The following is a 16,819-nucleotide window of genomic DNA, read 5'->3' as shown; positions in this document are numbered from 1 at the left end:
ACCGTTCAAATGCCGTCACCCAGGCTTGGCTGGATTGGCCAGAAAATGTGACACGTCATTCCCTATGCAAATGTGGGGTCTGAAACCTGACACTTCAAGTCAGCTCCGCTGGGAGAGTGGAAACAGAGAACAGACAGATGGGGCTTTCTGGCATTATAAGGCACGGACCCTACGGCATTCACACATTTTTGCTTTGGACACCAAAATGTCATTCGGAACCGGTCCAGAACCATATGGGGGACTTAACATCTAAGAGGTTTAATTTCATAGTCGAAAGGTTAATCTAATTGAACTTTGTTAATGAGACATCCTGGATAATCTGGAATAGAAGTATCAAATGAAAATACTTTGGTTAAAGTTGGCTTACTGTCAGAGGAGAACTTTAGCACAGAGTCTGTGGCTGCATCTCCTACAAACACACGCCCATCTTTGGTTACAACAATGTCATGGGGCATTCCGAACTCCTGAAACAGAGGGAAGACAAACTGTACTTAGTATAGCCATTCAAAAACAACCATCTTCAAATTATTCCCTACTTCACATTAATACAGTCAGATTATGCAAGACTTAATACTCATTATGTCTTCAGTCTATGAGATGAAACTTAAAGTAATCAAAATGTAAACATATTGTTTTTTATTTATTTATTTAACAAGACAAGTCAGTTAAGAACAAATTCTTATTTACAATGACGGCCTACTCCGGCTAAACCCTAACCTGGACGACGCTGGGCCAATTGTGCGCCGCCCTCTGGGACTCCCAATCACAGCCGGTTGTGATACAGCCTGGTATCGAACCAGGGTCTGTAGTGACGCCTCTAACACTGAGATGTAGCGCCTTAGACCGCTGCGCCACTCGGGAGCCCTTCAAGTCGTATGCATAGATTCACTGATAAAGTAACAGTCAGATCTAAATCGAGATAAATCAACGTTTCCAATTAATAAACCAATAGGTCTACCTGTCCTCGTAGTTTACAATCCAAGATAGACGACAAAGACAAACCCCACTCAACTTGGCACACAGAAACCAACCCCAAGCGATACGGCAGGCAGATCTTTATTTTATTGAACTACTCAACTTGGCACACAGAAACCAACCCCAAGCGATACGGCAGGCAGATCTTTATTTTATTGAACTACTCAACTTGGCACACAGAAACCAACCCCAAGCGATACGGCAGGCAGATCTTTATTTTATTGAACTACTCAACTTGGCACACAGAAACCAACCCCAAGCGATACGGCAGGCAGATCTTTATTTTATTGAACTACTCAACTTGGCACACAGAAACCAACCCCAAGCGATACGGCAGGCAGATCTTTATTTTATTGAACTACTCAACTTGGCACACAGAAACCAACCCCAAGCGATACGGCAGGCAGATCTTTATATTATTGAACTACTCAACTTGGCACACAGAAACCAACCCCAAGCGATACGGCAGGCAGATCTTTATTTTATTGAACTACTCAACTTGGCACACAGAAACCAACCCCAAGCGATACGGCAGGCAGATCTTTATTTTATTGAACTACTCAACTTGGCACACAGAAACCAACCCCAAGCGATACGGCAGGCAGATCTTTATTTTATTGCCGTTTTAATGAAATTCCCTGCTGGCATCTGATTAGCTCAGAGGCACTAAATCAGGTAGTCATGCATCAGGGCTGGCCAGACAGGGATAGGAAGAATGATTAACTCTCCTGGAAGAAGATGACACTATCACTTTAAGTGGCTCAAGTAGTCAGAGACGAGGGTGTAGATCTATCTCACAATCAGTGGAGCCATTGTCAGACCATAGCTTTTAAAAGGAAAGTTCACCCGATTCACACATTTACATTGGTTTACTTACCCTGTAAGCAGTTAATGGACAAAACCAAAGCACGGATTGCTGTCTAACCATATCCATACACTGCTTACAGGAAACCAATATGTCATGTTGCAATTTGGATGGACAATGCCTTTAAGTCTGATCCCAACTATCACGTGTAAACATTCTGCCAGTGACTCTAATGTTTGTTGGCAGAATCTCATTTGAGTTCCAGCAACAACAAAAAACTGCTGTTGATACCTAGTCAGTTGTACAACTGAATGCCTTCAACTGAAATGTGTCTTCTGCATTTAACCCAACCCCTCTGAATCAGAGGTGCAGGGGGCTGCCATAATCGACATCCACGTCTTCGGCACCCGGGGATCAGTGGGTTAACTGCCTTGCTTGGGGGCAGAACGACAGATTTTTACCTTGTCAGCTCAGGGATTCAATCCAGCAACTTTTCGGTTACTGGCCCAATGCTCTAACCACTAGGCTACCTGCTGCCCTACTGTATTAGACACATCACGTACCGTCAATGAAGATCAATAACTATTTTCTTTGCTTGCTCTACGGCTCAATAGGCAGGTAAGATTTCAGATAATTCCAATCTTCGACTGGTGTGTGAAGTGCCTGATAGTGATTGAGGTAACAGGAATAGTAATTAAGGTGATTGCTCGGTACAGAGCTCCCTCTGTGGTTTGTGTCCGGAGGGCCTCCTCAGTCAAGCAGGTTATCCCCATCAACATAAGGCCATAACTGTCCTTGTTGATCCAAGAATATGGTGTACAAAACCAAAAGTAAAAGACGCAAATGACGTATAAAAACGGAAAGCATAGAAAAAAGCACGCATAGAACATATCTACCGCTTCTTAGACTTGCTTTCAATGAGAATGACAGATCTATAACTTACATTTCTATGTGGATTTGGTCGGGTCACCCACAAAAATGACATATTGCAGCTTTTAGCTTTATTGCATTTGCCAAGGGTCGTTATCCTGAAGGTAGTGAAGATGTACTGTACTAGTGGCTATAACAAGCCTGTATAGAGTGCTCGTTCGATACCCACGGGGGACCAGTACGAAAAAGTCTGAAAATGAATGCACTCACTACTGTTAGTCACTCTGGATAAGAGCGTTTTCTAAATGACTGAGATGTAAATGTACACTGAAATACACTAGCTATTTAGCAGCTACTCTACAAGCAACTAAATGTCTAGCAGCTTTGTTATGAAAAGCCAAAAGGGCCAAAATGGGGACATCATTAGACCAGAGAGACCACTCTTTATTTATTTACTTATTAATGGTACATGCTGATTGAATCAGAAGGATGTTCAATACTGTTATTTATTGCTGCTCTGGTTTGCAGAAAAATGGTTGTGTTTGCAGCAGAGCCCTCCCTCCCATCCGTAACCAACCTGTGCGTTTTCTGGGCTGAAGTCATCCAGGATCTCCTTGGTTGAATAATTAATCACAAAGCCTTTGAGAGGGGCAGAGCGCCCGTACGCAGATTCCCCATTCACCGCGTAGATCAGACCACCTGGATACACATACATTTGCATAAGGCGCACACACACACACACACACACACACACACACACACACACACACACACACACACACACACACACACACACACACACACACACACACACCACACACACACACACACACACACACACGGGTTAAGGGAACAGGCACATAAATATGGATTTTCCCCTTTGAAGACTTGCATGCACATTAGGCAGGGCGACGCAACATGAAAGTCGGCATCACAAAAACATTTGTTTCAAAGTGAAATGGTGCAATTAGCTGGCTCTAGGAAAGACCTTACAGTGTGCAGATGAAATGAAGTGGGTTTATTATGGGGATGTGGATGTATCATTTCTCTAAGATGCTGGTGTCTAATTTTCCTCGAATAAAACACACTGGCAACCGATATAAAAGTGTGATGTATGGTTTAAATAATTTTACACCTGAATTATTCCCAGAAAATAAATCCCTGCGAATATGACATAGCCATAACCATAGAGATATAACACAGATTTGGTGTTCTATTCTTTACCCATAACCAAAGCGCAGGAATGGGCAACTTTGATGGGGGTCAAAAAATATATATATATTTTCTTTTTTTATTCTACACATTTTGCCACGGAGTGTAGAGAAAACGTTTCAGTTTAAATGCAAGTTAGCTGCAATTCTACACATTTTGCCATGGGACAGAAAGAAGATTTAGCAATTTTATAACTCATTTCATGCAATTTTAATAATTTTGCCATAGGGTGAAGAGAAATGTTTGCAGTTTTTTTTATATGATATCTGAGTGAGACTGACTAACAAAATCAATGGGGGACCCCCGGCCAGTAATTTGACCGTGATAACAAGTTTAGATAGCTGCCTGCTAAACTAACTTAGCAATCTAAAAATGTTAGCTGACAAGGGCTAATTGAGTGACTGTCAGTGACTGACATAAGAGGAAAACTGCTGATGCACAACCTCATTTTAAAAGTGCACCTTGTGTTTTCCTACTATTCTAACTCTCAACGGGAAGTTAAAACCCCAAATGAGTTCCACCCCCAAAATAAATAAACAAATAAATATATTTTTCTACTGTTTATTTTTGTGGGAATTGATCCAACGGCCTTCAAAAGGTGGGGCGCAAGTTGCCCAACCCTGCCATAGAGATATGAGAAACAGATTTAGTGTTCTATTCTCTAACCATAACCATAGAGATAATAGGTGTTCTATTCTCTACCCATAACCATAGAGATAATAGGTGTTCTATTCTCTAACCATAGAGATAATAGGTGTTCTATTCTCTAACCATAGAGATAATAGGTGTTCTATTCTCTACCCATAACCATAGAGATAATAGGTGTTCTATTCTCTAACCATAACCATAGAGATAATAGGTGTTCTATTCTCTACCCATAACCATAGAGATAATAGGTGTTCTATTCTCTAACCATAACCATAGAGATAATAGGTGTTCTATTCTCTACCCATAACCATAGAGATACTAGGTGTTCTATTCTCTAACCATAGAGATACTAGGTGTTCTATTCTCTAACCATAGAGATAATAGGTGTTCTATTCTCTACCCATAACCATAGAGATAATAGGTGTTCTATTCTCTACCCATAACCATAGAGATAATAGGTGTTCTATTCTCTACCCATAACCATAGAGATAATAGGTGTTCTATTCTCTACCCATAACCATAGAGATAATAGGTGTTCTATTCTCTAACCATAACCATAGAGATAATAGGTGTTCTATTCTCTAACCATAGAGATAACAGGTGTTCTATTCTCTACCCATAACCATAGAGATAATAGGCGTTCTATTCTCTACCCATAACCATAGAGATAATAGGCGTTCTATTCTCTACCCATAACCATAGAGATAATAGGTGTTCTATTCTCTAACCATAACCATAGAGATAATAGGTGTTCTATTCTCTAACCATAACCATAGAGATAATAGGTGTTCTATTCTCTAACCATAACCAGAGATAATAGGTGTTATATTCTCTAACCATAACCATAGAGATAATAGGTGTTCTATTCTCTACCCATAGAGATAATAGGTGTTCTATTCTCTACCCATAACCAGAGATAATAGGTGTTCTATTCTCTACCCATAGAGATAATAGGTGTTCTATTCTCTACCCATAACCATAGAGATAATAGGTGTTCTATTCTCTAACCATAACCAGAGATAATAGGTGTTCTATTCTCTAACCATAACCATAGAGATAATAGGTGTTCTATTCTCTAACCATAACCATAGAGATAATAGGTGTTCTATTCTCTACCCATAACCAGAGATAATAGGTGTTCTATTCTCTACCCATAGAGATAATAGGTGTTCTATTCTCTACCCATAACCAGAGATAATAGGTGTTCTATTCTCTACCCATAGAGATAATAGGTGTTCTATTCTCTACCCATAACCAGAGATAATAGGTGTTCTATTCTCTACCCATAGAGATAACAGGTGTTCTATTCTCTACCCATAACCATAGAGATAATAGGTGTTCTATTCTCTAACCATAACCAGAGATAATAGGTGTTCTATTCTCTAACCATTACCATAGAGATAATAGGTGTTCTATTCTCTAACCATAACCATAGAGATACTAGGTGTTCTATTCTCTAACCATAGAGATAATAGGTGTTCTATTCTCAAACCATAAGCAGAGATAATAGGTGTTATATTCTTTTTCTTAAACCACACCAGACTCACCATGCACAGGTGCGTAGGAGATGGCAAACACTTCCCCTCCAAACTCCTGCTTCTTGATCTCCTTGACGAATTCCCCGGATTCAGCGACAAAGCACTGGATGCGACCATTCTCCCTGTCAGCCACACACAGCTCCCGCCTGTCAGGCAGAAACACTAGGCTGTGTGGGATTCGGAACTGGACCCTTCTCCTTCTGTCTGATGAGCCTGAGAGGGAAGAACAGGGTCATGTTCATTCGGGCACAGCGTAACAAAATGTTTGAAAATGGTGTGTATCCCAGTTTGGGACTTTTTTCTTGAGTTTCATGCCTAGTGAATATGACCCAGAACAACTCAAAGACAACTGTGAATCAAACGGTCTTTGAGCACGGCCCAGGGAGTGAATCACTTAGATTCACTTTGTCTGAGAACATTGTGGCCCAGACATTTCGTGGTGTTACCATGGAGATAGAGGACTCCAGATAGATATAACCTGTTTTATAACCAGCTGCTCATGCTGTCACAGACACAAAGATGAGTCCTCTCTCTCTACGCTGGTGTTACCTCCTTAGAGCATGGTGAATGTTCTTGGGACCAACAAGATGTGCAAAACAATGTTCCTAACCACGGAATCCGTGACCCAGCAGAACCCCCCCACCATCATGTCAAAGTTAAAACATGGAGTTGGACTACCTTGATAATACTCAGCTCAAATTATTATTGTGTCTTAATATATTCACTATACCCAGTTTCTATTGGCACAATTGTTATTGAATATTTGAAAGGAGAATTGGGAGAATAAGATGGGAGTGTGTGTGGATAGAAGTGTATTTGATATTTCACCAGGTAATCCAGATACTGTAAATAATCTGTGTTCCCACTAGTTAGAAGTGTATTTGATATTTCACCAGGTAATCCAGATACTGTAAATAATCTGTGTTCCCACTAGTTAGAAGTGTATTTGATATTTCACTAGGTAATCCAGATACTGTAAATAATCTGTGTTCCCACTAGTTAGAAGTGTATTTGATATTTCACTAGGTAATCCAGATACTGTAAATAATCTGTGTTCCCACTAGTTAGAAGTGTATTTGATATTTCACCAGGTAATCCAGATACTGTAAATAATCTGTGTTCCCACTAGTTAGAAGTGTATTTGATATTTCACTAGGTAATCCAGATACTGTAAATAATCTGTGTTCCCACTAGTTAGAAGTGTATTTGATATTTCACCAGGTAATCCAGATACTGTAAATAATCTGTGTTCCCACTAGTAAGAAGTGTATTTGATATTTCACCAGGTAATCCAGATACTGTAAATAATCTGTGTTCCCACTAGTTAGAAGTGTATTTGATATTTCACCAGGTAATCCAGATACTGTAAATAATCTGTGTTCCCACTAGTTAGAAGTGTATTTGATATTTCACTAGGTAATCCAGATACTGTAAATAATCTGTGTTCCCACTAGTTAGAAGTGTATTTGATATTTCACTAGGTAATCCAGATACTGTAAATAATCTGTGTTCCCACTAGTTAGAAGTGTATTTGATATTTCACCAGGTAATCCAGATACTGTAAATAATCTGTGTTCCCACTAGTTAGAAGTGTATTTGATATTTCACTAGGTAATCCAGATACTGTAAATAACCTGTGTTCCCACTAGTTAGAAGTGTGTAGAGGTCTTCAGCCACTGCATGTCCTCTAAGGCCTATTGAATGATTTACCGTAAAAGCACCGCTGTGATGTACTGCACCATGGGGTAATGAAGAGGAGTGCACAGCAGCCACATCAGCAGAATATATTGGCACGCTATTACAGGTAAATCACTATAGATTCAAACACATTTTGTCAAGTTGAGCCTGACATGGCCTTCGCTTCAAACAAACTGCCAATAAATCTTTCATTGTGTGTGTGTTCATGTTTGTCTGAATGTGTGTGTGTGTGTGTGTGTGTGTGTGTGTGTGTGTGTGTGTGTGTGTGTGTGTTCATGTTTGTCTGAATGTGTGTGTTTGTGGTGAGTGTGTGTGTGTGTGTTTGTGGTGAGTGTGTGTGTGTGTGTTTGTGGTGAGTGTGTGTGTGTGTGTGTGTGTGTGTGTGTGTGTGGTGTGTGCAAACATGGGCACGTCTGGAGCATGTACTACAAACCTGCTCCCCAGTGTGACAGGTATTTTCCCTCGGGTGAGAACTTAAGTATCCTGGCATTGCAGTATCCGTCTGACACGTACACGTTCCCGGTCACGGGGTCCACTGCCACGTCGGTGGGCTTGCAGAAGTGCTCTTTGTCACTTCCTGGTTCAAAGGCCTCTCCCAGCACAACCAGGGGTTTGTCCCGGCCATCGCTGCTGAGTTTGAACACCTAGGTGAGGGGGACAGAGTATGTTGTACACTACGAAAGTCAAAGGCTATGTCCCAAATGGCACCCTATTTCTATAGGGCACTGGTCAAAAGTAGTGCACTAGGGAACAGGGTGCCATTTCGGTAGGGAAGTACGGGAGTTAGGTCATGTTCTCAGGAAAAACTCCTGGCCTTACGATCACTAAAGCCAAATGGAACAACAGTACAACTCACTGGTTTTTCTCTAGTGAGTCTTGGTACATGACAAATGAGCCCCTTTCATACCATATGGTAGCATATGCCGACTCAGACACATTGCATATGCCGACTCAATCAGACATTTCATATGGCCAGTAAGGATGTGAACACTATGGTTCTCACCTGATGAAGGCCAGTGAGGATGTGAACACTATGGTTCTCACCTGATGAAGGCCAGTGAGGATGTGAACACTATGGTTCTGACCTGATGAAGGCCAGTGAGGATGTGAACACTATGGTTCTCACCTGATGAAGGCCAGTGAGGATGTGAACACTATGGTTCTCACCTGATGAAGGCCAGTGAGGATGTGAACACTATGGTTCTCACCTGATGAAGGCCAGTGAGGTTGTGAACACTATGTTTCTCACCTGATGAAGGCCAGTGAGGATGTGAACACTATGGTTCTCACCTGATGAAGGCCAGTGAGGATGTGAACACTATGGTTCTGACCTGATGAAGGCCAGTGAGGATGTGAACACTATGGTTCTCACCTGATGAAGGCCAGTGAGGATGTGAACACTATGGTTCTGACCTGATGAAGGCCAGTGAGGATGTGAACACTATGGTTCTCACCTGATGAAGGCCAGTAAGGATGTGAACACTATGGTTCTCACCTGATGAAGGCCAGTGAGGTTGTGAACACTATGTTTCTGACCTGATGAAGGCCAGTGAGGATGTGAACACTATGGTTCTCACCTGATGAAGGCCAGTGACGTTGTGAACACTATGGTTCTCACCTGATTAAGGCCAGTAAGGATGTGAACACTATGGTTCTGACCTGATGAAGGCCAGTGAGGATGTGAACACTATGGTTCTCACCTGATGAAGGCCAGTGAGGATGTGAACACTATGGTTCTCACCTGATGAAGGCCAGTGACGTTGTGAACACTATGGTTCTCACCTGATGAAGGCCAGTGAGGATGTGAACACTATGGTTCTCACCTGATGAAGGCCAGTGAGGATGTGAACACTATGTTTCTCACCTGATGAAGGCCAGTGAGGATGTGAACACTATGGTTCTCACCTGATGAAGGCCAGTGAGGATGTGAACACTATGGTTCTCACCTGATGAAGGCCAGTGAGGTTGTGAACACTATGGTTCTCACCTGATGAAGGCCAGTGACGTTGTGAACACTATGGTTCTCACCTGATGAAGGCCAGTGAGGATGTGAACACTATGGTTCTCACCTGATGAAGGCCAGTGAGGATGTGAACACTATGGTTCTCACCTGATGAAGGCCAGTGAGGTTGTGAACACTATGGTTCTCACCTGATGAAGGCCAGTGAGGATGTGAACACTATGGTTCTCACCTGATGAAGGCCAGTGAGGATGTGAACACTATGGTTCTCACCTGATGAAGGCCAGTGAGGATGTGAACACTATGGTTCTCACCTGATGAAGGCCAGTGAGGATGTGAACACTATGTTTCTCACCTGATGAAGGCCAGTGAGGATGTGAACACTATGGTTCTGACCTGATGAAGGCCAGTGAGGTTGTGAACACTATGGTTCTCACCTGATGAAGGCCAGTGAGGATGTGAACACTATGGTTCTCACCTGATGAAGGCCAGTGACGTTGTGAACACTATGGTTCTCACCTGATGAAGGCCAGTGAGGTTGTGAACACTATGTTTCTCACCTGATGAAGGCCAGTGAGGATGTGAACACTATGGTTCTCACCTGATGAAGGCCAGTGAGGATGTGAACACTATGGTTCTCACCTGATGAAGGCCAGTGAGGTTGTGAACACTATGGTTCTGACCTGATGAAGGCCAGTGAGGATGTGAACACTATGGTTCTCACCTGATGAAGGCCAGTGAGGTTGTGAACACTATGGTTCTCACCTGATGAAGGCCAGTGAGGATGTGAACACTATGTTTCTCACCTGATGAAGGCCAGTGAGGATGTGAACACTATGGTTCTCACCTGATGAAGGCCAGTGAGGATGTGAACACTATGGTTCTCACCTGATGAAGGCCAGTGAGGATGTGAACACTATGGTTCTCACCTGATGAAGGCCAGTGAGGATGTGAACACTATGTTTCTCACCTGATGAAGGCCAGTGAGGATGTGAACACTATGGTTCTGACCTGATGAAGGCCAGTGAGGTTGTGAACACTATGGTTCTCACCTGATGAAGGCCAGTGAGGATGTGAACACTATGGTTCTCACCTGATGAAGGCCAGTGAGGATGTGAACACTATGGTTCTCACCTGATGAAGGCCAGTGAGGATGTGAACACTATGTTTCTCACCTGATGAAGGCCAGTGAGGATGTGAACACTATGGTTCTCACCTGATGAAGCGCCACGTCTGTGACCCAGTAGTTATTGTCCTTGTCCGTGGTGATTCCGTGAGGCAAGTAAAACCTGCCGAGCACACGAAGAAAACACTCCTTAAATGCTTTGAATGAAGACAACAACATCACGTCCTAGGAGTCTACTTAGTGCACTACATAGGGAATAAGGGTGCCATTTTGGACAAAGCCTGTGTGTTCATTACGTAAGACCTCTTATGTCTCAAAACGCCTAATTGCCCTCGTTTGCACAGCGGTGGTAACGCTCTTACATATTTCTGCCGGAGGCCTTGAGTACGCTGCCTTTGACAGGATCCACCACGAGAATGGTGGACTGTTGAATGGGACCCAGGGACTGCTGCTGGTATTTGCCGCTGTTGTCGAAGGAGCTGCAACGGAAGGAGAATGACTTGTGTTAAAATACAGAGAAAACATATAAAATTGTCCCTATTACCTACTGTATCATGAACTACTTTGACCAGAGCCCTTGGTCAAAAGTAGTGTACTATATAGGGAATAGGGTGCCATTTGGGATGCAAACACTCAAATCAATGCATAACAACCCAAATGTGATGACTCGGCAAGTCATATTTGTTTTGTTTGTTTGAAGGGGAACGCTATTACTTAATCAGCAGGTTTCCATCAAAGGGGGAGGCGCCATGGACACAAAAGTGACAAAATCGTACAAATGATTCACTCAAACAATCCCAAATACTTCAACAAATACCTTGAACTCTTCCTGAGTCCCTGCTATAATCAGTCCCTTCTGGAATTCACAGAAAAATAACAGAGGACCCCAACTTTTATTCTTGGTTTCCGATCCCTCACTTTTATCCTCGAACTCCCTGTGGACTCCTCGATGGAAAAACAATGCCTTATACCTAACAAACTCAGTAATGTCCCTATAGTGAAGTAAGCACAAAATATATAATAAATCACGCCTCTATCTAGTCTATGAAACAAAACTGCATTCGTCAATGAACACCACCAGGGACCCGTTTGTTCACATCCCTGAACTTTTGACCTTTTGATGAATTACGCATCAGCTACAAGAGCCTAACGAGTTTAAGGTAGGACAGCAGTAAATAAGGAACTGTAGCTGGGGTGTATACTGATGACTGATATAGAGAGGGACTATCCGTTCTCACCTAATGACCTAGCTAATTCATTTTCCCCTCTCATCTGGCTCCACAGTCTTAAGAAGAGTGCTGAGGCAAGGGCAGTTAGCGGAATTAGCTTTTGCCTGTTAGCGCATGGTGGCTCACGGTCGGCGGATCATAAAATGTATATGTTATTTCACAGGGAGAGTCTTGGCCAGTTAAAGGGATATTTTTCTTCTAAAACATATTTTAGTATGTCATGACAATTTTTGATTTGTACGGAAAGTTACAACTTAACTGCTGACAAGCACATTTTTCTGGAACCATATCAACAGTGGACTAATGAACAAAACACTAAAATAAGTTATTTTTTGGTAAAATATTTTAAAGCTGCAATGTGTAACTTTTTGGGCGACAAGACCAAATTCACATAGAAATGTAGTTATAGATCTGTCATTCTCATTGAAAGAAAGTCTAAGAAGCAGTAAGATATGTTCTATGTGCACTCTCTCTATGCTTCCCATTCTTAAGTTTTGTAGACCAGTTTAAAATAAGCTAAAAATACAATATTTTTGGTTATTGAAAATATATTTCAGAGCGGTTTAGATGGTACAATGATTCTTGCTTGTTTTGTCACAAACTGAAATGAGGAGAACTATTAGAATTTTAGCAACCAGGAAATGGCGGAGCGATATCTGCATATTCTACCTTTAATATTGCACATTCCTGTAATTGATATGGGCCACATCACTGGAGCTGGACATATGCACTGGGATAACTAATTAGGCCCTTCAAATTGGCTCTGTTATGGTCATGGCCAGCACTAGGAAGAGGGAAGCTCAGAAGCCAGGTTATGATTAGGCTAATTAAGACTGAGTGGTGCAGCGGTCTAAGGCACTGCATCTCAGTGCTAGAAGCGTCACTACAGACTCTGGTTCGATTCCAGGCTGTATCACAACCCGGCCGTGATTGGGAGTCCCATAGGGCGGTGCTCAGTTGACCCATTGTCGTCTGGGTTTGGCCGGGGTAGGCCGTCATTGGACATAAGAATTTCTTCTTAACTGACTTGCCTAGTTAAATAAAGGTTAAAATATTATTAGGATAATTGAGTCATGTGTATTTAGAAATACATGGCATGGTTTGGTCGTTAAAAAAACATGTTTTCCCATTGTGAATCTTTTTCACTACGCTTTTTACAACGATACATTTAAAAACATTGACAAAAATGTCTATTATGCTCTCGTTTACTTTAAAAACATGTTGCTTAAGGTGAGTGAAACAAGTCCATACTTACACTCACCATTCATCACAAACTGATTTCATAAAAGTGGACTAAGCTACCAACTGTTATAAATTCATTATTGTCATCAATTCAAGGCCTAGTAAATTGCTGATATTAAGATAAATGCCTAATAAGCTATTTCTATACACAATTATAATCTGCAAATGACTGTCTAATATGTGATCCCTATACTACACTAGCTAGGTTTCCATCCAATTGGCAACCAATTTTCATGCGAATATTATAAAATCCACATTTTCGCTCCAGAGATGTGTTTCCATCAAATTGACATGTTGCAGATAAAGTACTGTGCGTGATGATGTAGTCCACATAAAATACCTTTTGTGGTTAAATTCACATGTACCGAATAAAAAATACAAGTTAAATGGGTTTCCATGGCATTTTCAACTCTACTGATGGTTTTCTCACAATAAATATTGCGTTATATAGCGAGTGTGCAAACTCTGATATTAGCACGTGCTGTGCGCTGTTCGCTACAGCGCACGTATATCCTACACGATGAGATTATTATTATGAACAAAAGTCAAATGGCTTCCAAGAATCGATTGTCAAGTCACCAGAAAAAGACCCTTGATATTTATTGGAAAGGAGCATCAAGTTCATCACGGTGCACTTTCACCACCCTGTGATGTTTATCATCATGTATTTAATCTGTAGCCTAATAAACTGCATGGTTTCCTGATGAGTCGTAGCGGGAGGACCACACAACATCGTGTGACTCCCAAGTTTATTTCCATATGATGGTTGTTGTGCATAAAAGTGCTTCCACCAACATTTCTCGCATAATTAATTTTACCGACACAAAAAGATCCCACCTTGTCTAGTTTATTTTTATTTTGTCGACATTTAATGTTTTATCCGACATGTACTTTACTGACATAAAAAGGTTGGATGGAAATCTGGTTACTGTTACCAAAAGTTACAATCATGAATTCAGAAACCAATTTTTTTTAACCGATGGCGTCTTCACTCTTTCATCACTTTGCCCAGATAGCCTGCCTATTTATGCTAATCAGAGACCTGGGAGAGGTTTGCATATTCCTGGCTTAGTGACAGGTTACAACCCTGAACACTGGAGGAACACAGTGCCCCAATTACTGACTCCAGTCTACAGACTGTATCCCTATTGCTCCATCTGAACAAAACAAACAGTTTGAAACATAAAGACAGAAGGAACCTTGGGCTCAGCCTGCCATACATCAAGAGACACAGGCTGTATCCCAAATTGCACTTTATTCCCGACATAGTGTGCCCTGGTCAAAAGTAGTGCACTAAATAGGGAATAGGGTTCCATTTAGGACAAACCCACACAGCCTTAAAGGGATGCACCACTATCTACATAAAAGTCTTATCTGATTTGGAGGAAAGTGAGACTGGATCATTTGAGAGAAGGGACTTCACAAACTGAAGATCTATTTGCAATTATCCATTACCTCAGCCTCGCTAAACTGGTTTGTGCCTGTGCCTGGAGCGAATCTCAGAAGTCAGTTTGTTTGCAGTTTGTTTGCACGGTGGACAGACCAGGGAAAATATCCCAACACTCCTAAATTACTTGTCCCCCTTGTATTCCATTCACCACTGATCTGAATGGATGTGGGTAAGTAGACATAGGTGATAGGCCTAAATTATCTCCAGTCCAAAAGTCCATTTAAGAGTATTTGGACATCGCTGACAGTCTGATAAAGTAAAAAATGTCTGAGTAGTTGTATGGAGCACTTCACAATAGACTGTGATGAGAAGAAATGGTGTCATTGTCTGAATATTAATCTCCAATAGACCGAGATGAGAGGAAATGGTGTCATTGTCTGAATATTAAGCACCAATAGACCGAGATGAGAGGAAATGGTGTCATTGTCTGAATATTAAGCACCAATAGACTGAGATGAGAGGAAATGGTGTCATTGTCTGAATATTAATCTCCAATAGACTGAAATATTCATGACACCAGGAACATCGATTTCCAGCTTTCTAAACATTAGACTTGGAAGTGTTGTAATGCAAGACAATGCAAATGTTTGCCCTCTGATTTTTTCCAGCAGCGGTGACAAAGTGTGCGTGGCCCAGGTTTCCGTTATGAAAATGTGGCATTGGACATTTGACCGGCAGCATTTTCATTTACCGGATATTTGAGAAGTGTACCGGTAAGCTGATTAGGGCATCCACCCACGGTGATCAGAATGACAGAAATCACATTAAGATTATAGTAATTAGTCTTAAAGAACACGCAAATCGAGGAGGCAATGACGTGTGTCCTTACCACGCACTTTGAAGGCATTAAAATGACGCCGTGTTCACGTGTTTGTCAGAACTGGGAAACTCAGAAATGTTCGACTCGCTAATAGGTTGTAGATAAACACGTGCCGCGTTCAAACCAGTTAGCAAGATGGATATTTCCGTAGTTTTCCTAGTTCCGACTAGCACGTGAATGCGGCGTAACTGTCCACATTAACTTTTTCTCAGCCAACAAGACAAGTAATGAACAGCAAAATCACTAGCTTATGCATAGGCAGAGCGTGAGTTCCAAGTTTGGGGGAGAACATTTTCAACATAAAAATGCACCTTTATAATAAAGCATTCCATTCATCATTGCATTTGCAGACTTACGCAAAAAAAAGTCAGACTGCAGTATGCTGCAAATACTGCATCCCAAATATGATTTATTTTTTACTGCAGTAATTTTGCAGTGTAACTGCAATTACTGCATCGAAAACACCACAGTCGACTGAAGTTTCTGCACTTTAACAGCAGTTTCAAAACTGCAGTCTTTTTTGTAAGGGTAACATGATGAGTAGACTGGATAGTCTGGATAGTCATAATTTAGGATAATAATATATCTCAATCACTGTTCGCAAAATAGACCGTTCAATGATTGACTGAGAGCATATATCAGATACGTGTCGTCTTTCTTTGCACTGGGAAAAACATATTTAAAGCAATTCTACTACACTTTATATGACTGGAGACATTAGCAGAATCTTTTTTAATATGACAAATTACAGGGTAGCCTACACTGCTGAAACTGACAAATAATCAATAAAAAAAAATGTTTGTCCATTTAATAGGCCTACAAGAAGGGAAGACACTAAATGAATATGACGTCCATTGTCCAAAAACAAACTTTTAAGTGGCACTGAGCCAACGCTGATAAAGACTGAATATGCGCAGTGAGCACTCACCAGGGACATGGCCGATGCTCTCCGCTGGTTCCAACAAGATAGGCTTTGTTCGCTCAATTAAGTTGATAATTTTGATTACTAAATGACAGATTAGAGTCTTTTCATTGTCTTCGTTTTACAGCATTAGCCATTTTCTTCTCAAACTATGTTTTCCTGCGATTGTACTTTTGAAATAGTGCGATATGCATGGCTGGGCCTTTTCACTGAGAGTAGCAACTCAACAATCATCTACAGTTGAAGTCGGAAGTTTACATACACCTTAGCCAAATACACTTAAACTCAGTTTGACAATTCCTGACATTTAATCCCAGTAAAAAA

General features: G+C 41.3%; 1 protein-coding gene across 4 annotated transcripts in view; it reads right to left on the bottom strand.

Moving 5' to 3' along the window:
* pam (peptidylglycine alpha-amidating monooxygenase) overlaps nucleotides 1-16,819 on the bottom strand; it is a 181,857-nt gene that overhangs the window by 22,904 nt on the left and 142,134 nt on the right. For all 4 annotated transcript variants that reach the window (XM_082956764.1, XM_082956762.1, XM_082956769.1 and 1 more), the window contains 6 exons: nucleotides 11,195-11,311; nucleotides 10,923-10,995; nucleotides 8,180-8,390; nucleotides 6,058-6,261; nucleotides 3,228-3,349; nucleotides 368-464 (listed from right to left, as the gene is read on the bottom strand). In XM_082956764.1, coding sequence (XP_082812890.1) covers nucleotides 368-464; nucleotides 3,228-3,349; nucleotides 6,058-6,261; nucleotides 8,180-8,390; nucleotides 10,923-10,995; nucleotides 11,195-11,311 — 824 coding nt within the window. The remainder of the gene's footprint in view (nucleotides 1-367; nucleotides 465-3,227; nucleotides 3,350-6,057; nucleotides 6,262-8,179; nucleotides 8,391-10,922; nucleotides 10,996-11,194; nucleotides 11,312-16,819) is intronic.

This window comes from Salmo salar, chromosome 01 (assembly GCF_965601325.2).
Source record: "Salmo salar chromosome 01, fSalSal1, whole genome shotgun sequence".
In the NCBI taxonomy this organism is placed as follows: domain Eukaryota; kingdom Metazoa; phylum Chordata; class Actinopteri; order Salmoniformes; family Salmonidae; genus Salmo; species Salmo salar.
Note: the sequence above shows the minus strand (reverse complement) of the source record. Positions and strands in the feature narration are given on the sequence as shown.